Genomic DNA, 26,811 nt, shown 5'->3' with positions numbered 1-26,811 from the left:
TGTTGACCATGCCTATCTCAGAGATACCTTTTTATTTATTTATTTATTTTTTGAGGGTCTCTTTAAGTAGTACTGGAACTCACTGTATAAACCAGACTGGCTTCTAACTCACAGAGACCTGTCTGCCTCTGCCTCTCCAGTGCTGGGATTACAGGCTTGTGCCGCCGCCACCACCCGACCATCGGTACTTTTCTGATGTTAAATAAATTAGGCTACTGATGAGGATCCAGTTATTATAGCATGCCAGGCTGACCGACTGAAGCAGGATCGCATATAGCCAAGGCTGGCCTGGAACCGGTTATGTAGCAAAGGTTAGTCTATAATAATCCTTTTTGTGGCTACTGGGATTATAGGCATGCATCTCTTTGCTGAGGTCTTTAGACACAACATACCCATCCCAACAGGCATTTACTCATGCTGAAGTCTGTGGGTATAGGGCCCAAGCTAAGCATCCAAAAAACCAGGAGGGAAACCTCCAAATTGCTGAGTTTTAGCTAGAATTAGGATACTGTCTCCGCTTTACAAGTATTCTTTGAAACCACCAGTCTTTTTTGCTGCTTTCCTTAAACATCACTTGTCTATAAAGCTACTATCTACTTGTCACAAGACACATTCTATAGAACGTTAGTGTTGCAAACCAAAGGCAAACAAAAATCTTTGTTGCAGTTTTTTTTTCTTTGAGCACTAAGAACTTTGAAAAGCTTGGTTAGGAGAAACAAAAGGGTAGGTTGAAGAGTAATAAGAGAATAATTACAAAAAATACTGTTCGGATCTTGGTTTAGAGAGTTTCTTTTCAGAGAGTGACTAGCCAAATTTCTGCAGCCCACAGCAGCCAGAGCACCAAAAACTGGTAGGCGAGGCGCGACGGCGCGCGAAGCTACCGGAAGTCCCGCCCAAGTGGGCGGTTTCCTGGATAAGAAGCGTTGTTTTGGCGGGCAATTGTGACGTCTGTAGACCCTGGATACCTCCTCGGGCCGCGGGCAATAGACAGGATGGCGAGACAAGCAGATCTAAGAAGCTAGGTCTCAGGACGCTGGGGAAGCTCGAGGCGGCCAGAAGCTGGATCGCAGGCACTGGAGGGCTGCCTCCACCGCCACGGCGAGGCGGAAGTCCGGCGGCAGCCCGCGCCCGGCTTCCGGGCGGTATCCCGTGCTCTGGGAGCAGCGGTCTCCAGGCTTCCGGCCCTAGCAAGCCCGGCCGCCTCGCGCAGAGACGTGCCCTCACCGGGTAAGAAGTGGAGCCGAGCGCGACCTACTGCAGCGCGGGGAGCAAGCACCACTCTCTATCCCGAGGCCGCCGCGCTCCCGGAGGAACGTCCGTTCATCCCCTTGCTGGACGCAGGGCATAACTGTTTACCTGACATCACAACGCCTGCTTGCCTCAGACCTGTGGAGACTCAGGCTGTCTGGATTCCAGCACGCTGCTGTTTGTGAGCATAGACACCAAACCGCTCGCCCATTTACTCCCTACTATGGTTTGCCGAGAGAAGACGCTTGTTCCTCTCAGGTGTTGACGTTGAGTGGGCCTCATTAGCATATGAAGATGGCTGCATCCAAAGACCCTGTCCCTTCCTTAGCCGAATGTCAGTGCAAGATCTGTATGGAAATCCTCCTAGAGCCGGTAACCCTTCCTTGCAGTCACACGCTCTGTAACCCGTGCTTCCAATCCACGGTTGAAAAGGCCAGTCTATGCTGTCCCTTCTGTCGCCGCCGGGTCTCTTCGTGGACTCGGTACCACACCCGAAGAAAGTCTCTTGTTAATACAGACCTTTGGGAGATTATTCAAAAACACTATGCAAAGGAATGCAAGCTTAGAGTCTCTGGGCAAGAATCAAAGGAGATCGGTGAGTTAAATTCAACATGTTTATTGGGTTAAACGCCCCCCCCCCAAATCATTCAGAAGGGAACCGCCTTTTTTGTTTTATTTATTTGTTTTTCGAGACAGTGTTACTCTGTGTAGCACTGGCTGCCTGCCCTGTATTCACTCTGTAGATTAGGATGACCTCGAACTCACCTCGATCCACTTGCCTCTGCCTCTGCCTCCCCAGTGCTGGGATTAAAGTCGTGCGCCACCACGCCCGAGGAAACAGGATTTTTAAATTAATTTTTTTATACAAACTGTAAAAAGACGAGTCTAAATCTTGAGGATTTGTGATTTTATGAGCCCCGCCCCCACATCAATTAACGCCAAAGATAAGCTTTTTATCACTTGTGGTAATGCTCAAGTTGTGTTCACCTGCTGTGAGTTGAGTTAGAAATTGCAAGGGGAAAAAAAAAACAGAATTGACCCCCTTAGAGTGTTCTAACTTCTCAAAATACCTGTGGTCGAATCCCAGATTTTGCATTATTTCTCTGATTTGTTTATTCATTTTCCTTCATTTTATTCTCTGTTGTAAGTATGTAGCAAGCCTAAAATAGCTTCCTGTTACTGGTTCCACTTAGTTCAGGCATTTTTGAGTGACCCTTCCATTCAGAGGTGCAAAGAGCTGCACTCTGACTTTGCCTTCAGCAGTTTGGCAGTGTTACAGAGCCGTTCCTTTTGGGCTTTAAATGTGGGGTGTGCTTGCTTTTTATGTGTGTGTTATGGCAAATAAATAAAGTAATAATAATAACAACAACAATAATCACAAAATGTCTTGGGTGTGGTGGCTCACGCCTTTAACCACAGCATTTGAGAGGCAGAGGCAAGTGGATCTTTGAATCCCGGACCAGTGTGGCCTACACAGAGTTCCAGGACAGCCAGGTCTACACAGAGAAATCCTGTCTTGAAAAACAAAACAACCCCACAAAATTTGCTATCTTAATCATTTTTAGGCAACAAATCTTAAAACCCCAGTTTTTTAGAGATTCATCAGGTTATAGTCACACATTTAAAGTACCCCTTATTTAACCGGCACTTGGGAAGCAGAGGCAGAGGGATTGTTGTGAGTTAGAGGACAGCAAAGATAACACAGAGAAACCCTGTCTCAAAAAACTTAAATAAATAAATAAAGTGCCCCTTAAAGCAGGGTGTTGTGTTGTCAGCCTTTAATCCCAACACTTGGGAGGCAGAGAAAGGCCGATCTGAGTTTGAGACCAGCTTGGACTGGTCTATATGGTCAGTTCCAGGACAGTTAGGGCTATACAGAGACACTATACCTCAGAAATAAGTAAATCAAGCATAGCTTATACCAGGCATAGTAGCATATGCCTTTACTCCCATCACTTGGGGGGTAGAGGCAGGTAGTTGGCGCTCTCTTGAGTTCAAGGTCAGTTTACACAGTGAGCTCCAGGAGTATAATACTCTCACCCTGTCTTGAAAAAAAAAAATCTGTGGTGCAGGCTTCTCTTGAGTGTGCTGTGCAGATAAGGATGAACTTGAATTCCTTTTCTTTTCTTTTTGTTTTTGTTTTTGTTTGAGACAGAGTTTCTCTGTGTAGCCTTGGCTGTCCTGAACTGGCTTTATACACCGGGCTGGCCTCCAAACTCATAGAGATCCCCCTGCCTCTGCCTCCCTGAGTGCTGGGATTAAAGGCATGAGCCCATCACCCCCAGCTTGTGGAGACAATCTTAATAAAGTTTTGAAAAGATCTTAGGGAGTTCCAGGCCAGCCAGGGAGACCCACTCTCTAAATAACAAAGGCAAAAAAAAAAAAAAAAAAACAAAGCATACAGTAAAGAAACTATAAAGACAGTGGTATAACATGAACGGGGATAAACTGTGCTGAATTCTCGTTTCTTTCGGCCGCTAAGAGACCATCCGTTTGAGATAATATAGTGGGATCTAGAGGAGAGAAGGAGGCACCCTCAAAATGGGAAGGATTGGGACGGAGCAGTAAAGTGCTCCCATCTGTGACACCTCAGTCTCACTTCCTTCCCTGCCCCCACTTAAAATAAAAAGGTGCTAGAAAAACAAAACCTTTAGTGGATCAGCGTTTCAGGTAGAGTACTTTTAATAAAGGACAATGAGACATGCAGAGAGGTAGAGTTATTTTTTTATCCGCTATTATTGCGTGAGCACAAATGTTAGCAAGTGATTGCCACCCGTGTGGAGGCCAGAGGACAGTTTTTGAAGTCGGTTCTCTCTACTCTAGGTTCCAGGGATTGATCTTTGATCAGCAGGCTTGTGTAGCTAATGTTTGAATCCACTGTCTTAGACATGTTCTGTTGCTGTGAAGAGACACCCTGACCAAAGCAGCTCTTAGAAAAGAGCATTTAATTCTGGCTTGCTTAGGGTAAAGAGGCTTATTTAGTTCATTAACATCATGGGTAGGGAGTGTGGCTGCAGGCCAGCAGGTGTGATGCTGGACATCTTCAGGCAGTAGGCAGAGAACAAGACACTGGACCAGTCTGGGGCCTTTGAAAGAAACCTCAAAGCTCACCCCAGTGGCATTCCAACAAGGACACACCCAGCCCTTCCAAAAAGTTCATCAGCTGGGGACTAAGTGAGCAAATATATGAGCCTCTGTATGTGGGGGAGGGGGGCGGTTCTCATTCAAACCGCCATGCTTACTGGCCCCTGTCTTGGGCCCCTTGCTTTGTTTTGAGACAAGGTTTCACTATGTTCTTGGGGTAGCCTTAGCCTCACAAATCCTGGAATTGCAGGTGTGCAAGAACACACCTGGCTGGAGGTGAACCTTTATTATGTAGTATTAGTGAGGGTTGGCAAAGCTTTTCTGTAAATGGCAGAATTATGTTTTGTGGACTGTGTAAATCTATTGAAGATAGTTAGGTCTTCCACTGTAGAACAAAAGCCATCATAGATATTATTTACAGTGTCCTTTGTAAATGAATGTAGTGCCTGTCGTTCCATAAAAATTATTTAGGAATAAAAATGGGGGGAGGGCCAAAGTTGGTCTGGCAACACACTACAGCTAAATAGCCTCTGGCTTAGAGTATCCCTAACTATTAACATTCTTAGGAAAAATTATTTTATCTGTGGAGGTAGCAGAATTAAGTAGTTGCAGATGCTTAGGAAGGGAAAACTTGAGCTTTCTTTTTTTTAATATGCATTTAATTGTGTGTGTGTGCGTGTGAGAGTGTGTATGTGTGTGCACCTGTACATGCAGGAGCCCTTGGAGGTCAGAAGGGCATGAGATGCCCTAGAACTTGAGTTACAGACAATTGTCAGCTACCTCGTGGGTACTGGGAACCATCTGAACCATTTGGAAGAGCAGTAAGCGTTCTTAACCAGCTCTCAGAAATTTCACTTTTAAAAGAAATTGACTTGATAAATAAAAATAGTCAAGATGGGCTGGAGAGAGGTCTCAGAGGTTAAGAGCACTGGCTGTTCTCTCAAAGGTCCTGAGTTCAATTCCCAGCAACTACATGGTGGCTCACAACCATCTGTAATGATATCTGGTGCCCTCTTCTGGCCTACTGGCTCACATGCAAGCAGAATACTGTATATATAATAAATACATCTTTTTTTTTTAAAGTCAAGATATTAAGAGAGTAAAATACAGCTCACAAAATGGAAGAAAATATTTGCAAACCTTAGATGGTAAGAAAATAATACCTAAATATAAGCAAGAGGGTCACTATAAATTCTAGGTTAGGCAAGGCTGTGTTGGGAAAGCCTCTTACAGGAAGATAAATATCCTATTTCGAAAAGAAACTCAACAGGGCATCTACATTAAGAGTTCCAGTCTAGCCAGGACTACATAGTGAGATCCTGTCTCCAAAAAAAGATTTGTTAAGCCGACCATGGTGGCACATGCCTATAATCCCAGCACTCAGGAGGCAGAGGCAGATGGATCGCTGAGACTTCGAGGCCAGCCTGGTCTACAAAGTGAGTCCAGGACAGCCAGGGCTACACAGAGAGATACTGTCTCAAAAAGCCAAAAACAAAAAACAAACAAGATTTGTTCAGCTTAAAAAAAGAAGAAATAATACAATTAAAAATGGGCAACATGGCTCACTTGTATAATCCTAGCACACAAGAGGCTCAATTCAAGGTAAGCCTGAGCTACATAGTAGGTTCATGTACAGCCTGCGTTATAGTGCCTCAAAGAAAAGAAAGGGGAAGGGCAAAAAATTTAGACATTACTCCGTTGATGATATTCAGGTGTTTAGCCAGTGTCTCAGACACCTGAATGTCATTAACGGAGTCACTTAGTCATTAGGGAAGTCAAGACAAAGCCACCTCTTCATACTCTTGTGGATGACTGTATGAAGGCACACGTGGGCAAGGGGTGGGCTGAGGTGGCTCAGTGAGTAAAGGTGCCGGTGCTAAGCCTGATGACCTGGGGAAAGTGAAGGGGGGAGAAGAAAACCAACTCCTGTAAGCTGTTCTGTAATCTCTACAGGTACACAAACACACATGTACACACTCACAAACACAAGTGTGCCAAATAAATGTAAAAACCAACAAAACGAAAAAACAAGTGTCAGGGAAGATGCATAGCAGCTAGAATCCTCTGTGTGCTGAGGAGTGTGAAACTGCAGCTGCTGTGGGGAAACGAGTAAACAGTTCAACACAATTGCTGTATGACTGAGTGTCGACTGAGAGAATGGAAAGAGACTCAGACTAATAGAGTTCGCAGTAATTGAAAGGTAGAAATGTATGCTTGCTTACATTAAAGTTAGAATGATGTAAGAATGCATGGCCCTTATGCAAGGATGACATGCAAATGCATTAAATGTTCCATAGTTTTAAAGAAAATAGGTGTGGTGGGGCACAGTTTTAATCCCAGCAGATCTCTGAATGGAGGCCAGACTGGTCTACAGAGATCAGTTCAAGGCCAGCCAGGGCCAACCAAAAACCCTGTCTCAAAATAAAAAAGAGGGAGAGGGAGGTAAGAAAGCAGTGGAGAAACCCTAGTTCAAGTAATGGTAACCTACAATTAAGGGGAAAAGAACTTGAAAAGTACTAGAAGGACATATGGAAGAGAAAACTTGTGAGTTCGAGGCCAGTCTGGTCTACAAAGCGAGTTCAGGACAGCCAAGGCTACACAGAGAAACTCTAATCTCAATTAAAAAAAAAAAAAGAAAGAAAGAAAGAAAAGAAAAGAAAAAAACTTAAGAAACAAAACCAAACCAACAAAAAAAAACGGGACTGGAAAGATGGCTCAGAGCTTAAGAGCACTGTCTGCTCTTCCAGAGGTCCTGAGTTCAATTCTCAGCAACTGCATGGTGGCTCACAACTGTTTATAATGTGATCTAATGCCCTCTTCTGGCCTGCAGATGTACATGCAGACAGAACACTGTATACATAATAATAAATGAATCTTCAAAACAAACCAATAAAAACAAGCATAGAGGGGTCAGCAAGAATCTCTAGACAAAGGAGAGCTGGAAAGGAAAGAGACCTGCATCTGGGGCACCCAGAGGAAGAGGGCAGTTCCAGGGAAGGGAGCAAGAGGAGGTGCAGGACCCATGAAGAGAGCAATGTTTCCAGCTTTGTTTTTTGTTTTTCAAAGATGGGTATCACTTTGTAGACCAAGCTAGGCTGGAACTCATTATGCAGACCAGGCTGGGCTGAACTCACAGAACTCTGCCTGCTTCTGCTTCCTTTAAGCTAGGATAGAGGCATGTGCTACACGTCTGGCTCCACATCATAACTCTTTAGACGACTTTATTAGCACTTAACCCTTGCTATTGAACTATTTATTTATTTATTTTGGTTTTTCAAGACAGAGTTTCTCTGTGTAGCCTTGGCTGTCCTGGATTCACTTTGTAGACCAGGCTGGCCTCGAACTCACAGAGATCCACCTGCCTCTGCCTCCTGAGTGCTGGGATTAAAGGCGTGCACCACCACACCCGGCTTGCTATTGAACTTTTTAAAATTAATCAAATTTTCATGGTTTAAGCCTGGAATATAGTTCAGTGGAGAGTCCTTGCATTCAAAGTACCAAAAACTTGAAAGTTTTCCTAATTTTGAAAGCCAGAAGTCAAGATGTAACCAGGACCCTTGACATTTAAAACAGGAGCAGTATCCTTCCTCACTTATTTTTAGGATTTTTGATCTTTTATGTGTATTGGTTTTTCGTTTGGAAGTATGTCTGTACTATGTGCATGCCTAATGTTTGCAGAGGCCAGAAGAGGATATTGGATCTCTTGGAGCTTGAGTTATAGATGGTTGTAAGTCAACATGTAGTTACTGAAAATCAAAGCCAGGTCCTTTGCAAGAGCAGCCATCTCTCAGTCCAGCCCCTTCTCTACATGTCTTGATACTATGTCCAACCTCTGCATGTTCGTCTTTGTGTCCAAATTTGTCCCATATTTACAAGATTACCAGCTGGGCATGATGGTTTGTGACTCATGCTTCTAATTACAACACAGGAGTCTGAGGCAGGAGGAGCACAAGTTGGAAGATAGACTTTGTCTCAGATTGATTGATTGATCAAGACAGGGTTTCTCTGTGTAGCCTTGGCTGTCTTGGACTCACTTTGTAGACCAGGCTGGCCTCAAACTCACACCGATCTGTCTGCCTCTGCCTCCTGAGTGCTGGGATTACAGGTGTACACCACCTTGCCTGATTACTTTTTTTTTAAGTATTGTATTGGTGAGTTGTTGTTGTTGTTGTTGTTTCTGGGTTTGTTTGGTTTTTTGTTTGTTTAGTTTGGGTTTTGGTTTGAGACAGGGTTTCTCTGTGTAGCCATGGCTGTCCTGGGCTCACTTTGTAGACCAGGCTCCCAAGCGCTGGGATTAAAGGTGTGTGCCACCACACCAGGCTCTATTGGTGAGTTTTTATGGTCCAGGGCCTGGTGCATGCTAGATACAAGCTCTGCTATTGAACCACATCCCTAGCTCTGCCTTTAGTTATTTTAATGGAGGAGAGAGAAGCAGAAGGAGGGGAGAGGAGAGAGAGTATTAAGCTTCAAAGTTAAGTCATAAAGTTCTGTGTTGCTCTAATACTATCTTTCCCATGTGAAACAGTTGATGACTACCAGCCAGTTCGTCGGCTAAGTAAGCCTGGGGAGTTGAGACGAGAATATGAAGAGGAGATAAGCAAGGTGAGTGTGAAGTAGTTGGGGTTTTATTTTTTTATTTTGTTGAAAATATCTTCTCAGAAATCTCAGATTTACTTACAGTATGGGTTTATATAGCCATCATGTACTGAGATGTTAGTAATTTTAAAGATTTATTTATACACTATTCTGACTGCATGTATGCCTGCAGGCCAGACGAGGGCAGCAGATCTCATTATAGATGGTTGTGAGCCACCATGTGCTTGCTGGGAGTTGAACTCAGGACCTTTGCAAGAGCAGGCAGTATCCTTAAGCTGTGAGTCATCTCTCCAGCCCTAGTAATTTTAATGTACTTTATAGCTACCATTCACTCTCCCCCATTTAAAAGCCTTTGGTTGTTGTTTTAAGATGTGGTCTCAGAGATCCTACCTCTGCCTCTCAAGTGCTGAAATTAAAAACACGTGCCACCTAAAGCCACCTAGAGGTCATATATATCTATCTTATCAGTGTGGGTGTTTTGCCTGCATGTATGTCTATGCACCGCCTGTGTGCTTAGTGTCCTTAGAGGCCAGAAGAGGACATAGGATTTTCTGGAATTGTAATTACAGTGAGCCACCATGTGGGCATGGGATTCTAATGTAGGTCCTCTAGAAGAGCAGCCCGTGCTCTTAACCCGAGAGTCCGCTTTCTAGCCCATGGTCCCTTTTTAATAAACTGGCTTCTATGACTTAAATATAATTAGTGAGGGGTGCTTTTTGTTTTTAGGGTTTTGCTTATAGCGGTGGCTGCCTTAGTACTTATATGTAGTTAGTGGTCTCTCAGCACTTCCGTATTAAACCTTCTCGATTTTCCTGGAATTTTTACCTTAAAAGGGTGGTAAAGTAGTTGTAGGTCGTGGGCTTAATGAGAAAAGTATACAGTGACTGAAGTGCACAGTGGGAGAAAGTTCGCTTTACAGTGACGCAGGGGAGCTTCATTGTATGGTGCTAGGAGGACACTTCCATATTTTTGAGACAGGATTTTACTCCGTAACCCTCTTTTCACATATAAACACAAATGATGTTTAAAAATTAAAAAACAGGGCCTGGTATGGTGGCTCATGCCTTTAATCCCAGGGAGGCAGAGGCAAGTGGAGCGCTGTGGGTTCGAGGCCAGCCTGGTCTATGGAGTGATCCCAGGACAGCCAGGGCTACACAGAGAGAAACCCTGTCTCAAAAATATTTAAATTAAAAAAACAAACAAATGTCAGGCACAGCGGTACACGCCTGTAATCCTAGCACTCTGGAGGCAGAGGCAGGCGGATCTCTAAGTTCCTGTCACTGTGTAGCCTAGCTAGGCTGCCCTCAAACTTGTGATCCTCTTGCCTTAAGCCTCCTCCATGCTGGTATTGGAGGCGAATAGCTGCAGTTCAACTAGTAATTTTGTTTGCAGAGGAAGGAGGAAAGCAGAGGAGCTTGCCCAGGACTGGAGCTTCTTATGGTCCAGTGTAAGGAAGGGGACTGCTGAGGAGTGCTCTAGTTACTTTTCTTCCACAAAGAAAATAAATTCCTGTGTCCTGGAAGTTCCTTTAGCAGTTTGAGGTTAAGGACTTCAATCCTAATTGAGAAACAAGACTCAACAGGCCAAGTGCTGGAAATAAAATACACCAGTTCAAATAGTATACTTCTGGGACAGCATGCTGAATCAAGCTTAGTGCTTCTTTTTGCTAAAGGACATTTCTCTGATTTTGTTGTTGTTTTGGAGATAGGGTTCCTCTGTCCTGGACTCAGCTCTGTAGGCCAGGCTGGCCTCCCACTCATAGAGATCTGCCTGCCTCTGCCTCCTGAGTGCTGAGATTCAAGGCGTGCGCCACCACCACCCAGCAACTTTGCTGAATTTTAAGAGAGTATCAGTAGGGGCTGCTTTTCTAACTCAAACTGTTGAGATAAATTTGAAAATTGGCCTATATATTTAGCTCAGCACCAGTGAACTATAGAAGGGCACAAACAGCTGTGTGTGACATCACAAAAGGGGTCCTTTTTATGTCGACGGGGGGGGGGGGGGGGGGGGGACCAGAAACAAACAAATCATAACATGGCAATAGCTTTATAACAAAATAAGGCTGATCTAGCAAATAAAAGAGCTGTTGACTTCAAGGAAACACAGCCCTATGCAGATGACAAGTTTGTTATTCACAGAGGCCTCATCTAACACAGGAGTGAAAGAGCATTCACAGCGAGCTTAGGTCAAAAGCTGCCAAAGAGTGAGCCACAGAATTTGGGAGTAAATTCTAGAGGAAGAGAATGGGCTTTACTGAATCTACACAAGCAATGGGAGTCTGTTGTAATAAGCATCCATTTTGAACCAGCTGCAGCAGCTGCTTCCTAAGTGTTACTAGAATTGGAACATTTTGCTCATCCAAGCTGACTTCCAGAAAGAAGGCTCCTTATTTGGTTAGAGGAAGAGGGGGTTAGAGAAAGGGTCTCAAGATCCAACCAGGCTGGCCTTGACCTTGCAGCAGCCCACCTGCCTCAGTCTCTCGAGTGCTTAGGAAACTGGTGTGTGCTACCACACCCAGCTAAAGTCAAATGTTGAGTGCATGGGGGCTGGAGAGATGGCTCTGAGGTTAAGAGCACTGGCTGCTCTTCCAGACATGAGTTCAGCTCCCAGCAACCACATGACGGCTCACAACCATCTATCATGAGATCTGGTGCCCTCTTCTGGTGTGCATGAAAACTGAACACTCCCCATGCATGTGGAAATTGACATTGGTGTCTTCCCTGATTATTCTCCACTTTGTTTTCTAAACCTCAGTCTCTCAGAGAACCTGGAGCGTGTCAATTTAACTAGACAGGCTAACCTGGCATTAACACCTGGGATTTAGACAGTGGGGGCACACTTACCTTCTGTGTTATGCTGGGATCCAAACTCAGTTCCTTATGCTTGCAGAGCTTGTGCTTTGCCCTCGCCTAACGTCACGGATGTGTTTATCAGCTATGAAGATGGTTGAGTGCACAGAAGGAGTGTGTGTCCTTTACCATTCTCTACCTATTCCTTTTAGGCAAAATGTCTCCTGAACCTGGGACCTGCTGCTTTTTTATTTTTCCCTCAGCTAATCTGAAAGCCAACCAGCCTCAGTGATCCTCTTGTTTTCACACACACATACACACACACATACACACACACACAAATAATACTTAAAAATAAAGCTGGGTGTGGTGGCGCATGCCAGAGGCAAGCGGGTTGCTGTGAGTTCGAGGACAGCTAAGGCTACAAAGAGAAACCTTGTCTTGAAAAAACAAAAACAATTTAAAAATAAATAAATAAACAGAGGCTGGAGAGATGGCTCAGAGGTTAAGAGCACTGCCTACTCTTCCAAAGGTCATGAGTTTAATTCCCAGCAACAGCATAATGGCTCACAGCCATCTACAATGAGATCTGGTGCCCTCTTCTGTCATGCAGGTGTACATGCAGATGAAGCACTCATACATAAAATAAATAAATAAATAAATCTTTAAAAAATAAAAATAAAAATAAATAAGCAAACAAAGAAATGCTAGGCTTGGTAGTGCATGTCTGTAATCCTAGTACTCTGGAGGCCCAGGCAGGTGGATCTCTGAGTGCCAGGCCTACATTAGAGAAGAGACCCTGTTTTTTTTTTTGTTTTTTCTTTTTATGCAGCAACTAGGTCTAGAGTGTTTCTCCCTTGGTTCTCTTCTACCCTTGGAAATTCTTTATCTTTTCTTTAGTAAATCTGCTTGCTCTGCTAAAGGGAGTGGCAGCAACAGTAGCAACTAGGTTTATCTTAGTCAGTACATGGCTTTTGAGGAAGTGAGGAAAAACACTGTGTGGTACTGTATTGGAAACTGGTAAGGATTGCGGGCAAGAGGTTTGAGTCTTTGACCAAAGCCTTGTTGGGCTACCTGGGGTGGGCTTCCTGAGGTAGGACCTTGACTGGCAGTACAGGAATTTGCCTGTGGAGATGTGAATTTCTTTCTTTCTTTCTTTCTTTCTTTCTTTCTTTCTTTCTTTCTCTTTTTGGGGGGTTGGGTGGGTTTTTTTGTTGTTGTTTATTTGTTTTTGTTTTGTTTTTTGTTTATTTTTGGTTTTTCAAGACAAGGTTTCACTGTGTAGCCTTGGCTGTCTTGGCATCACCACACCTGGCTGAAACTTGAATTTCATTGGAGATAAATTCTTGCCAGTTTTTACTTTCGTTTTTTTTTTTCTCATAATTATGAAATATGAGTATATTAAATTTTTTAGAAAAGGGTGTCTTTCATTATTTTTAAGGTGGAGGCTGAGCGACAGGCCAGCAAAGAAGAAGAAAACAAAGCCAGTGAAGAATACATACAGAAATTGTTGGCAGAAGAGGAGGAGGAGGAAAAAAGACAGACGGAAAAAAGGAGAAGTGAGATGGAAGAGCAGCTGAAGGGCGACGAGGAGCTGGCGAGGAGCCTGAGCATCAGCATTGTGAGTCTGACAGATGCTCCCATGGCCTTGCTTTTCTGAGGACCTGAAGAAGGCACCACACGAATTAGGTTTTAGCATATCTTTGTTTTACTTAAGGAAAAAGGTTTTTTGTTTGTTTTTTTTTTGCTTTGTTTTGTTGTTGTTTTGTTCTTGTGAGTATATGCCACATGTGTTTGGGTGTCCACAGGGCCAGAAGAGGGCATCAGATCCACTAGGTTAGAGGCTGTTGTGAGCCACCTGACATGGGTCTTCTAGAAGAGTAGTGAGTGACCGGAACCTCTGAGCCGTCTTTCCAACCCCAAGATTAACAGTAACAACAACAACAGACTTTTTTGAGAAAGGGTTGATCTGTAGTTCTGTGTAGTCCAGGAACTGCCTTTGTAGATCTCACAGAGATCACCTGCTTTTGCCTTCTGAGTGCTGGGATTAAAGGTGTGGACCAGCACTCCCAGCCCAAGAAACATTTTTAAGAATAACATTTTTGCATATTGTTACATATTTACTGTAGTTGGATATATACATACTTCTCAGTGTTTCGGATGGAATCCCAGGATAAGCAAGTAAGCTCTGTCTTCAGCCTGATCCTGATGTATGCTAACATTTATATATTTAGTGTGTGGGCAATACATGCGTAGTAGTCAAAGGGCAGATGGCAGGGTCAGTTCTCTCCTTCCTCTGGGTGGGTTCTGGGATTCAAACTCAGGTCTCCAGGTGTGGTTGCAAGTGTGTTTAACCCTTGAGCCATCCACTGGCCCTCCAAGCCTAATGTTTAAATATATATTGAGCCTGGATTTTGTTATCTTACTGTAAAATTATTGCTTATATAGAAAAATGAAAGGCAAGATGGTAAAACATGCTAAAACTTAAGGATTTGAGGACGTAGTGGCTTAACAGAGCCTGGTAGATTGAAGGCGAGCTGTAGCACAAAGCTGTCCACCTAAGCCACCAAGCGCCTGCTCATATGCTCTCTGTAGTGGAGGAAGGGGGAAGGGAAAAGATTGTATAGGAGCAGGGGTAATGAGTGGAATCAACATGGAAACTTTTGAAGAGGGGAATTTAGAGTCCCCTGAACCTGCTAATTCTAGTTTTTATGTGAAGTCAGTGGATTTATTCAACTTTTAGAATATTTTTGGTTTACAGTAAACTTTTAGAGGTGGGTGAACAGTTATGACTTATTTCTTTTTTTAAAACATATTACTTATTTATTTTTATTTATTATTATGTATACAATGCTCTGCCTGCTTGTACCCCTGCAGGCCAAAATAGGGCATCAGATCACATTATAGATGGTTGTGAGCCACCATATGGTTGCTGGGAATTGAACTCAGGACCTATGGAAGAGTAGTCAGTGCTCTTAACCACTGAGCCTTCTCTCCAGCCCATGATTTATTTCTGTGTAGTAACTTTTGCTCCAGTTTCGTCTTGGCTCTTTAAATACTTTGCTCAGTAGAGTAAGGCAGCTACAATTTGTGAGCCTGTCAAGGGCTGACGAGGTTAAGAGTCTCCCTACATTTGTCAAGAGCACCTGCATGTCAGCTCATATCCCCTTCTGAACTCCCCGGGTACCAGGCATGCATGTGGTGCATAGGCACATATGCTGGTAAAATACCAACACACATAAAAGAAGTAAATCCTTTTGTTTGTTTGAGCCTGGGTTTCTCTGTGTAGCTCTGACTGTCCTGGAACGTGTAGAACAGGCTGACCTCAAACTCACAGATCTGCCTCCTGAGTGGGTGAGATTAAAGGCATGCGCCACCACCACGTGACATATTCTTTTTGGTTTTTCAAGGCAGGGTTTCTCTGTGTAGCCTGGACTCACTTTGTAGACCAGGCTGGCCTCAAACACAGCAATCCGCTGGGATTAAAGGCGTGCGCCACCACTGCCCAGCTTCGATGGATAACTTGTGAGAGTTGGTTCTCTGTTTGTACGTGTGAGTTGTCAGACTTAGTGATGAGCACCTTTAGCCACTGAACCATCTTGCCTCCCATGGACTTTAAATCATTACTTAGGGTCTGTAATGTGATGTAAATGCTGTGTGGATGCCTATTGCAAAATAACTTGGGAATGAAAATGAAGTGTGTACATGTTCAGTATTTAAAGAACTTACAGAATTTAATTTATGAAAAATGTTAAGAATTTGAGTTAGGGGCTAGAGAGCTCTTCCAGAGGACCCAAGTCCAATTCCCGGCACCCACATAGCACCTCACAACTGTAACTCCAGTTCCACACACACATACAAGCAGGCAGAACACCAGTGTACATAAAATAAAAATAAATAAATTGTTTAAAAAAAATTTTTTTTTTCCAAGACAGGGTTTCTCTGTAGCCTTGGCTGTCCTAGACTCCCTTTGTAGACAAGGCTGGCCTTGAACTTGCAGCAATCCACCTGCCTTTGCCTCCTGAATGCTGGAATTAAAGGCGGGCACTACCATGCCCAGCCTGGTTTTAATTTTTTTTAATTAAAAAATAATAATTTTGAGTTAGTACAATTCAAGTCTTATTTCATCACTTTAATAATGTCTGTGTGTGTTTTTCTTGTTACTGAAGAACAGTAACCACGAGAGAAATATCTTGGCTTCTCCTTTGAGTTCCAGAAAATCAGATCCAGTCACAAACAAGTCGCAGAAGAAAAATACAAATAAACAAAAAAGCTTTGGAGATATTCAAAAGTAAGTGAACATGACTGTCATTCATCTATTGATCATTTACTATGTGCCTCTGTGTTGTTAATTGACCAGTATTGTCTAATAATTGCCCCACTTTCGGCGCCAATTTGTTGTTAAATTATCAATATTGACTAATAATTGCCCCACGTTGGGTGCCACTTGTTATTAAATTACCAGTACGACCTAATAATGTTTATTATCAGGCCTATAATTATTGTTATGGCAGTATTTTTTAACCTGCTAGCAATCAATCAAGACACTGACACTTGTTATATTTTAAAATAGCCTTAGCCGTGCGGTGGTGGCGCACGCCTTTAATCCCAGCACTTGGGAGGCAGAGTCAGGCGGATCGCTGTGAGTTCAAGGCCAGCCTGGTCTACAAAGTTAGTCCAGGACAGGCAAGGCTACACAGAGAGACCTTGTCTCAAAAAACAAAAACAAACAAACAAACAAAAATAGCCGTAATTAACCTGGGGCAGGGCAAATATCAATCCCCTAAACTACTTCCCATAGTACGGCAGGTACAGAATACCTGTCCCAAACCCATGCTATCTGCTTCTGATAATTTCTATCTAGCTACCTCTCATCCATAATCCTAAATACTTGCTAATGTTCTTTATCTGGGCCAAATCTTCATCCAGGCTGGCCATGTGCTTCTCTTCCATCTAACCCATGGTGGTGCAACCTTCTTCTCTCCTCTCTGGTCTTTCTTCTTCCCAAGATTTTCTCTGTCTTCCCAAGCCTGGGAACCTTAGCGAGGCCTATCCCAGTTGCCCTGCCCAGGTGTGAAGGTCTCTTATTGGTCAAACAGGTTAAGCTCTAGGCAAGGTGGGTCACAGAGACAGCAAGCAGTAATTAGCATCAGAATACATCAGACTAGCCCCCAACAATCCCCCCCCCCTTTTTTTGTCTAAAAAAAAAAAGGCCATTTTAAAATTTTATTTATCTATTTCTTTTGGGGTTTTTTGTTTGTTTTTCAAGACAGAGTTTCTCTGTGTAGCCTTGGCTGTCCTGAACTAGCTTTATGGACCAGGCAGACCTCGAACTCACCTGCCTCTGCCTCCCATGAGCTAGGATTAAAAGGCATGTGCTACCACGCCCAGCCTAAAAAGGCCATTTTTTTATATATATTGTAAGAACAATTACAAAAACCAATAGGTAAGACTTACATACATACTATTTAATCAAAAGGTATTTTACAATCTTGAAGAAATACTATCTGTTTTATCTTGGTGAGCCTAAAGTTTTGAACCTAAATATTTATTAAAGTTTATATCTATCAACCTAAGATACCTGTCTAGACCTAAAAGTATCTTAACTCATAAACAACTAAGCTTAATTTTAAAACTGACTGGTCTTCAACCCCATCAGAGACGTGAAGGAATAAAATTAACTACCTGAGTAAACAGGAAGTGCTTCTAAAATGAAAAATAATGACAGTTTGCTGCCTGAATAGTCTCCCAAAACTATAACATTGGAACATCATCTTTGGCCTTCTGGCCCAATATATTTGACAGACATATTTGTGAGGCAGGAACTGTTGAGAACTTGCTTACTGTGTCTTGGCAGAGTCTGGCCATCAACTCTGTCTGTGTCCGAGCTTGCCCATTTTAGGCAGAATTTTGTCTGTGGCAGATAAAAGGACATTTTTGTTTGTTTGCCGTACTTGAAACCATCTCTACAAGGAATTTCTTCGGTGCTCATCATCATCTTTGAGGTAGGCTGGGTGTTGTCAGGAGTTAACCTGTCTTATAGTCAAAGAATCCTTAAAATAATAAAAACATTTTAAAATGCCATATACTCTAGGTCTCTGAGGTTTTTTAAGACCATACCTTAACTATTTTTACCTTATCTATCTGTAGAGTCATACCTATCTGTTAAACCTAGGATGTATATTCCTGTGATAAAATTATATTAACATTTGACATGATCATGAATTGATCAACTAACAATTGGCTTGTGATTACTTAATTATCCTAAACAGCCTGTAATAGCACTATCAGGGTATTGGAAATAAACCATGTATTAATTGAGTTGTATGTGTACAATGCCTCATATTAAATTAGAAATACAATGTGTGAAGAATAATATTAAATAAAATAAAATAAATAAAAATAAAAGGCTGAACCTGAAAAATAAATAAATAGATAGATAGATAGATAGATAAGCTGGACCTGAAAAAAAATAATATTAAATTTGAATTTTATTTAAATGTATCAAAATTAAAATTATTTTGCATCAATATACGAAATTCTGTATCAATGAATTAAAATTAACCTTTTTTGTGAGTAACAATTAAGGCCTTAAGTTGAAGGGTAGATTCAATAATCTACTTTTTGTCCTATCATCCCTATATATTTCTATTAGAAGCAGATGGCATGGGTTTGGGACAGGTATTCTGTACCTGCTGCACTATGGGAAGTAGTTTAGGGGATTGATATCTGCCCTGCCCCAGGTTAACTAAGGCTATTTTAAAATATAACAAGTGTCAGTGTCTTGATAGTTAGCAGGTTAAAAAATACTGCCGTAACAATAATTATAGCCCTAATAATAAACATTATTAGGTTGTACTGGTAATTTAACAACACCTCTGAGTTTGTTCATATGGACAAAAGAATCTTTAAGATTTGTTAATGGGCTTTAGTTTTGTTTTTTAAGATTTAATTATTTGTTTGTTTGAATTATGTAATGCATTGAGTGTGTGCCTGGGCCCTCAGAGCCCCTGGAACTGGAGTTATAGATGGTTATGAGCCACAGTATAGGTTTTGAGGACTGACCCTGGGTCTCCATCAGGCATGGCAACAAGTACTTACACCTGCTGGACCATCTTACCAAAAAGGTGTTTTAAAACATTAAGAATTCAGCCAAGCTGGGTAGTGGTGGTGCACGCCTTTAATCTCAGCACTGGGAAGGCAGAGGCAGACAGGGGATCTCTGTGAGTTCAAGGCCAGCCTGGTCTACAAAGAGAGTTCTAGGATAGTCAAGAGTATTCCACAGAGAAACCCTGTCTTAAAAGACGGGAGATGCTGGGTAGTGGTGGCGCAGGCCTTTAATCCCAGCAGTCAGGAGGCAGAGGCAGATAGATCTTTGTGAGTTCGACGCCAGCCTGGTCTACAGTCAAGGCTACACAGAGAAACCCTATCTAGAATAACCAAAATTTAAAAAAAAAAAAAAAATGGGGAGGGGAGGCTTTGAGCTAGGTATGATTGATGGCACACATTTTAGTCCCAGCTACTCTAAAGGCTAAGCAACGCAGGAGAACCTCAAGTTTGAGGCCAGCCTGGACAATGTAAGTGACATAGTGAGCCCTGGTCTGAATAGGAGGTAGAAGGCCTGGGCAGGCAGTGAGTGAGGGAGTGAGAGGGAATGCTGCCCCACTGAGGAGAGCCCTAAGGGCTGCTTCACGTTCCAGAGACAACAAAGCTGTGTGAAGAAACTAGTGGGATCTTCTCACCCAAGTGTTGGTGTCAGGTGCCTACATGGTTCTTGGAGCTGAACAAAGAAAATGTGAGGTGTGTCACTATTGGTTTGTATGAACTGCCATCAGTAAAGCAGGGTGACTGTGGGAACAAACGTTCTCAAATCACCACAGCTATGTTAGATATGCAAGTACTTGGTTCTTGCAGGAAGACACTTATTTATTTGTTTGTTTGTTTATTTGTTTATTTGTTTATTTATTTTTTGTTTTTCAGGACAGAGTCTCTCTGTGTCAGCCTTGGCTGTCCTGGACTCACTTTGTAGACCAGGCTGGCGTTGAACTCACAGCGATCCGCCTGCCTGTGCCTCCTGAGTGCTAGGATTAAAGGCATGTGGCACCACCACCCAGCCTAAAATGATATTTTTGTTAATTTTGAGAAACTTTATAGTCTCCCATAGTTTGATTCTATTAGCCTTTTCAGGAATTATGAGATATTTAATATGACCTTTTCTTTTTATTTTTTTACACTAAATGCAGCACTGAGCCCCGTATCTCCACCCCTGCAGTGTTAGGACCTCCAGCCTGCTAGCCAGGTACTCTCACTGTTGTGGCCTCCAGCCTGCTAGCCAGGTACTCTCACTGTTGTGGGCCTCCAGCCTGCTAGCCAGGTACTCTCACTGTTGTGGCCTCCAGCCTGCTAGCCAGGTACTCTCACTGTTGTGGCCTCCAGCCTGCTAGCCAGGTACTCTCACTGTTGTGGGCCTCCAGCCTGCTAGCCAGGTACTCTCACTGTTGTGGCCTCCAGCCTGCTAGCCAGGTACTCTCACTGTTGTGGGCCTCCAGCCTGCTAGCCAGGTACTCTCACTGTTGTGGCCTCCAGCCTGCTAGCCAGGTACTCTCACTGTTGTGGCCTCCAGCCTGCTAGCCAGGTACTCTCACTGTTGTGGGCCTCCAGCCTGCTAGCCAGGTACTCTCACTGTTGTGGCCTCCAGCCTGCTAGCCAGGTACTCTCACTGTTGTGGCCTCCAGCCTGCTAGCCAGGTACTCTCACTGTTGTGGCCTCCAGCCTGCTAGCCAGGTACTCTCACTGTTGTGGGTCTCCAGCCTGCTAGCCAGGTACTCTCACTGTTGTGGCCTCCAGGCTGCTAGCCAGGTACTCTCACTGTTGTGGTCTCCAGCCTGCTAGCCAGGTACTCTCACTGTTGTGGGTCTACAGCCTGCTAGCCAGGTACTCTCACTGTTGTGGCCTCCAGCCTGCTAGCCAGGTACTCTCACTGTTGTGGCATACTCAGGGTTTCTAGTTGTGGCTTAAAGTTGACCTGAGACCTGGAAATGAAATCTGTTCCGGTAAGATAACAGTAAGATAAGTAGCCAGAAACATGCAACCTTTAGGTGTGTGTGGTTCATCAACTTTTATCATATTGAGTTTTTTCAAAGCATTCAAATATCAGTAAACTTTTAACTTTTTTTTTTTTTTTTTTTTTTTGTCTGTCTGTCTGTCTGTTTGTTTAAAGGTATTTGTCGCCTAAGTTGAAGTCTGGGTCCGCGTGGCTGTGTAAAGCCATGCCTGGAGAGGACATAAGCTGCATGTCTAAGGTATGTTGGTGCTGAGGAGGCTGGGGGTGGGGCTGGACTCCTCCTGTGGGGCACTCGGACCTGTGCTGTCCTGGCTCACTTCTCCAACGGGCTATGGACAGGTACTTTATCAGAGAGGCTTTGCCCTGGCTACCAATGGATGCCTCCTCAGTAAGTATGCAGACAAGCAAGCTTGTTGGGGTCCAGTAAGACTCTCTTTTCTAAGGTTTTCTTAATTTATTGTTAAAGAGTTTTGATATTTTTTTCTTCTTTCTTTTTCTTTCTTTATTTCATGTTTTTGTTTTCTTGTTTTTTTTTTCCGAGACAAGGTTTCTCTGTGTAGCCTTGGCTGTCCTGGACTCACTTTGTAGACCAGGCTGGCCTTGAATTTACAGCGATCCGCCTGCCTCTGCCTCCCAAGTGCTGGGATTAAAGGCGTGCGCCACCACTGCCCGGCTTGTTTTCTTGTTTTTTGAGCAGGGTTTCTCTGTGTAGCCTTGGTTGTCCTTGTCCTGGACTTTCTTTGTAGACCAGGTAAGCCTCGAACTCACAGAGATCCACCTTCCTCTACTTTCCCAAATTTTGGGATTACAGGTGTGTGCCACTGCACCTGGCGGTTGGCTCTTCCTTCCTTCCTTTTTTTTTTTTTAAAGAGACATGTCGGGGCAAATCCTATGAGTTTGAGGCCAGCCTGTTCTACAAAGTGAGTCTAGGACAGCCAAGCTTTGTCCTAGACAAAGAAACCTTGTCTCAAAAGAAAAAGCACGAGAGAGCCTTTTTGTTTGTTTGTTTTTGTTTTTGTTTTTCAAGACAGGGTTTCTCTGTGTGTATCCCTGCCTGTCCTGGACTCACTGTGTAGACCAGGCTGGCCTCTAACTCACAGGGATTCACCTGCCTCTGCCTCCTGAGTGCTGGGATTAAAGGCTTTGGGCCATGGTTCCTAATCTCTGATACAATGCACACAGCTGATAGGTTACACCTGGCACTAGTCTTACCTAGACTTCAAGATGGAAAGCAGCACACTGCAGGAGGGCAGTGTCAGGCGTATCTGTGGAGGAAGAACCCTCACAACTGAGATCCTACGCAGGGGCTAAAACACAACACTGAACACTGAGCAAGTGTGTGGTGTCCCTTGGACCCCATGTCAGAGTGCTCTCTCTGGGTGGTGTGGCCTATAACCCTTTTACACAGGGGACTATGGCCAGAATATTGTGAATTCAACTACATAGCAAGTTCCATGCCAGTCTGGGCTACAGAGTAAGACTATTTCAACAAAATAAAAGTCATTTATTTCTGGTAGCATCCTACGTGTACAGGTCCCATGGGTCCTGGTATGGAGCAAGCCTAGGCAGAGTTATAAGTCACTTCAAGTTTTGGATTTGTAAAAAAATGTGTGTGAGTGTTTTGCCTGCTTGTCTATCTGTGTGCTGGTGCCTGTGGAGGCCGGAAGAGGGCAGAACTGGAGTTACAGATGGCTGTGTGGGTATTAGAAATTCAGTCTAGGTCTTGTGGATGTACAGCACAAGTTTCTTATCCATGTACTCATCTCGCCAGCCTTGCACATTACCTTTTTACCCTATGGGCTAGGTAAAAGAAAGTCTATTTTTGCTAATCTCTAATTTAGTGTTTCTCTAAATGTTGAATGTAGACAACAGACCAATAGTACTTGTAACTTAGTCATTGAGAGAAAACACAAGTATTGGCTAGGAATGGTGGCATGTGCCAGGGCTTGGGAGGCCAAGGCAAGAGGATCTTATGTTTGAGGTCAGCCTGGGCTACATGAGACTTTGTCTCAGCTATGTGTGTTCATAAAGGATATTAAAGTGATAGTATTCTGTGATCGTGTATCGTGACTGTTCAACTGTGGAATCAGTATAGCTGGCTTATGTTTCTCCTTTATATACCCAACAATTTTGTTTTCTACAGGAAAGTGACAGAGGTGACATGAAGAGCCCTATGTTGCAAGACACAGAAATTGAAAAAGATATGCCAGCACTCTCTCCACAAATGTGCCTAGAAACTCAAAAACAGGGCTTAGAGTCTGTGGCAGAGCTGCCTGTGCCATGGCTCTGTGTAAGGGATGCTGAACAGTGCCTTGAAGGGAAAGTTGACACAGCATCAAGCGATCCTGATGGTTTATGTGTTGTGAATCATGGCGGACGTATTGCCAACGTTGCCTACTCTGATGAAGCTGCCATTAAGCCTTCTGGCAAGCTGGAAGATGAAGAGTGCTCTGGGTCCTACACCCAGTTAACTGCGGGCAGCAGAGTTGCATCGGAGAGGAGTGTGTGTCACCTCCCAGTCAGAGAAGAGACTTCCAAAAGGGAAGCCCAGGAATCTATGTTTGAGGATGTCATGGATCCATGCTTTTCTGCAAAAAGAAGGAAAATATTCTTCAAATCCTCCTCCGATCAAGAAGAAACAGAAGTGAATTTTACACAAAAACTGATAGATTTGGAACATATGCTTTTTGAGAGACATAAGCAAGAAGAACAGGACAGGCTGTTAGCGTTACAACTTCAGAAAGAGGTGGATCAAGAACAAACGGGGCTAAACCGGCAGAAAGGATCCCCAAATCAGTACCAGCTGCGCACATCCTCACCCCAAGACAAGCTGCTGCATAGACAGAGAAAGAATTCCAAAGATAGGAACCCCGCAAAGCAAACTAACGCAGAGCGTTCAAAATCCCAGAGGAGCGCAAACGGTGAATGTTGGCAACCCTTTAAGAGCTCATGGAAGGAGTCAGTTCATGGAAAAAAGATGGCACGGTCTAGTAAAGAGGATTGTAACGTATCTAAAAGCGCCTGCCCCCTACAGCCTAGTAATTCTCAGAAAAGTATTTTTCAAATGTTTCAGAGATAACACAGCAAAGCATGAGGAAGGAGAGTCCTGTAATCTGGTAACGCTGCACTGCAAGCCTAGCTCTTCATCTTAAAACCCTGAGCTGTGTCCCGTCATTTCTGCTCAGCAAGCATGCTCTTTCTCAGTGTCGCTACAAAGGAAGAAGCTATGAATCGGGTTCTGCAAAAATCAGTAATGAGGACAGGTCCTTAACAATTGTTTCCGTTGTCAGTAACTGCCATGTTCTAAGTGCAGCATCTTTACAGAAGTAAGACTGCCTTGTTCAGAACATCTTCAGGTGTCCTTTCTCATTCCAAAAATCCATGTTTTGTGATTTTTTTTTTAAATGAATGGGTAAGGAATCCACCCACACAGGTCTTTCCATAACACTAAAGTAAGTAATTCTCATCCTAACTTTAATTCTAAGCATTTTAGCATTTCCTTTGCCTTAAAATGGATTAGTATTAACATCAATATCAATTAGTTGACAGAAAAGCTGCTAGCTTGTTAACACAAAAGAGTTCAAGAGTAGGATGGGCTGAGTAGTGGGTTGGTGGTCACGCGTCACTGGAATTGAGCGGGTCAGCAGGATGTGAGTGGGTCCAGAACGGGCAGAACACTCTCCTCCATCCTTGTGTCAGTGGCAGGAGCCTTCAGCGCTTACAGCTTTTCACACCATGGTATCTTGGTGTGAAAAGGCAAATACTGGGATATTTTTTTACTGATTGCTTCTAGAAAATGGGAATTTACTGCAGGGAAATCACTGTGCTCTGCTGTTGAACAGCATCCTTATTGCTTGCTGCTGGCTTGGACTTTTGCTTGTTTGTGCCCAGAGATAGATAGAAAGTAGTGTACTGGGTTTGTCCAGGCTTTCCCTGAAAGATAAATCTATACTACTGACTCCATCTTGTGAAATTTAACTTCTACTGCCATCTTTCCTTTCATTAAGACAGCTTTTAGGTTTAGAGACATGGCTCAGTGGTTAAGAGCGCTGTCTGCTCTCCAGAAGTCCTGAGTTCAATTCCCGGCAACCACATGATGGCTCACAACCATCTATAATGTGATATGGCGCCCTCTTCTGGCCTGCAAGTGTACACATAGAGACAATACTCGTATACATTAAAAAATAAAATAAAATAAAAGACAGATTTTAGCAAGCTCTAGTTTCAGTAGCCTTTCTGGTGTCCTGGCATCTGTTTACTGGTAAGAATAAACTGTCCTAGGGCAGTGTTGGACTTCAGCCACATTTTTGTCATTTGAACTTTTCCTTCCAAGTTTTGAGATTGTTTTTATGTTTTCTTGACATAATTTTTTTCTAAGAGTAATTTAACTTAATGCTTTAAGGAGACAGTGTTGGCTTCAAATTAAAAGTTATCAATCACATTGAATCTCTGTGGAATAGTTTATGACCAGAAAAGGGGGGGGGGGGGGCGGGAACCAGACCACAGTGTGATATAGTTAGAATTTATATACATGGCTGCTTGTTTGTCCATGGGAAGTCTTCATCCTGATTTAAGTTGGTTTTCAGATTTTTAAGTTTTCTGTTAGCCTTTTTGTTAATCCTACTGTTTATGCCTTTGTGTTACTTAAGTTTTTTTTTATTCATTAGTGAACTGCTTTTTCTTCATTTGTGTGGGAAAATACTTAATTTCTCAGAGTATTAAAACTGTGCAAATGTTGAAAAAAAAAATACCACAAGAGGCCAGGCATGGTGACACAGCCTAACTACCCCTAGTGCTTGAGAGGCAGACGCATGGGACTCTCTGTGAGTTCTTTAAAAAGAAAAAAAAAATTAAAAGAATAATAAAAACTGGCTCTCATGTCTATCTTACTACACTTTAATAAAAATAATGGCTACAGACCAGGCATGGTGGTGCCTATCAGCCCTATCAAAGCTAAGGCTGGAGGATTTTGGTTTGGTCGTCGAGCTGAGCTGCATTTAAGGCCCTGTCTATGCTGCAGGAGGGGAACCACAGCCGCACACGTGCTGGGTGCCCATCCTCTGCCTGAGCTACATTTCCAGCCCCAGGGAAACTACTCAAAATCCACAGCAAAAATTGGCTACATAAAAATTAGACATTATGCATTATATTAAAGCTCCCATAGGCCTTAAAGACATAGTTGCTGGGCATAGTAGCACACACCTTCAATCCCCACACTTACAAGACAGGCAGGCAGGTCTGACAATCCCAAGATCTTAGGTTCAGTACTTAGTAACACACACAGAGGCAGCAGGAGGAACATGGTGGGGGCAGGGGGACAGCGGGATACGCTGTCCTCAACTTTGAATGGTCAGGAGGACCATTCTAGGTCATTGTCCGCTACACAGGGAGTTAGAAGCCAGCTTGAGATGTATAGTTTCTCTGCCCTGAATGGGAGTGGTACCCATTCTAGAGTGGGCTTCTCAGTGAGTGAGTGTAGCAACTGCCTGTGCCGCCATGTGCCTATAAGCAACCTCTCCTCACCCATGCTTCTGTAGGTAGCTGCAAAAACCTCCCTGGCTTACAGAAACTGCCTAACGGTTGGAAAGATGGCTGCTCTTCCAGAGGTCCTGAGTTCAATTCCCAGCAACCACCTGGTGGCTCACAACCATCTATAATGTGATCCGATGCCATCTCCTGGTATGAAGGTATACATACAGATAGAGCACTCATAAATAAAAAGTATTTTAAAAGCCGGGCATGGTGGCGCACGCCTTTAATCCCAGCACTCGGGAGGCAGAGGCAGGTGGATCGCTGTGAGTTTGAGGCCAGCCTGGTCTACAAAGTGAGTCCAGGACAGCCAAGGCTACACAGAGAAACCCTGTCTCGAAAAACAAACAAAAAAAAAAAGTATTTTAAAAAGTACCTAGCAAAACAACCTATAGCAAGTATCTACAAGAAAAAAATTTATTCTTTGGCTGGCTCTAGTAGCCCATACATTTAATTCCAGCATCCTGGAGGCAGAGAGCTCTAGGCCATCCTTGTCTCAGG

General features: G+C 43.4%; 1 protein-coding gene across 1 annotated transcript; it reads left to right on the top strand.

Annotated features, from left to right (window-relative positions):
• Positions 1–903: 903 nt before the first annotated feature.
• Positions 904–24,996, top strand: RNF168 (ring finger protein 168). The gene is made up of 6 exons (XM_084802153.1): positions 904–1,843; positions 8,858–8,934; positions 13,159–13,338; positions 15,887–16,008; positions 20,938–21,019; positions 22,925–24,996. The coding sequence occupies exons 1-6, from the start codon at positions 1,537–1,539 to the stop codon at positions 23,858–23,860; spliced, it is 1,704 nt and encodes a 567-aa protein (XP_084658279.1). The 5' UTR covers positions 904–1,536; the 3' UTR covers positions 23,861–24,996.
• Positions 24,997–26,811: the final 1,815 nt, after the last annotated feature.

The sequence above is a fragment of the Acomys minous genome (genome assembly GCF_964271855.1).
Source record: "Acomys minous genome assembly, chromosome: 11".
Lineage (NCBI taxonomy): Eukaryota > Metazoa > Chordata > Mammalia > Rodentia > Muridae > Acomys > Acomys minous.
This window is presented reverse-complemented; position numbering and strand designations above follow the sequence as displayed.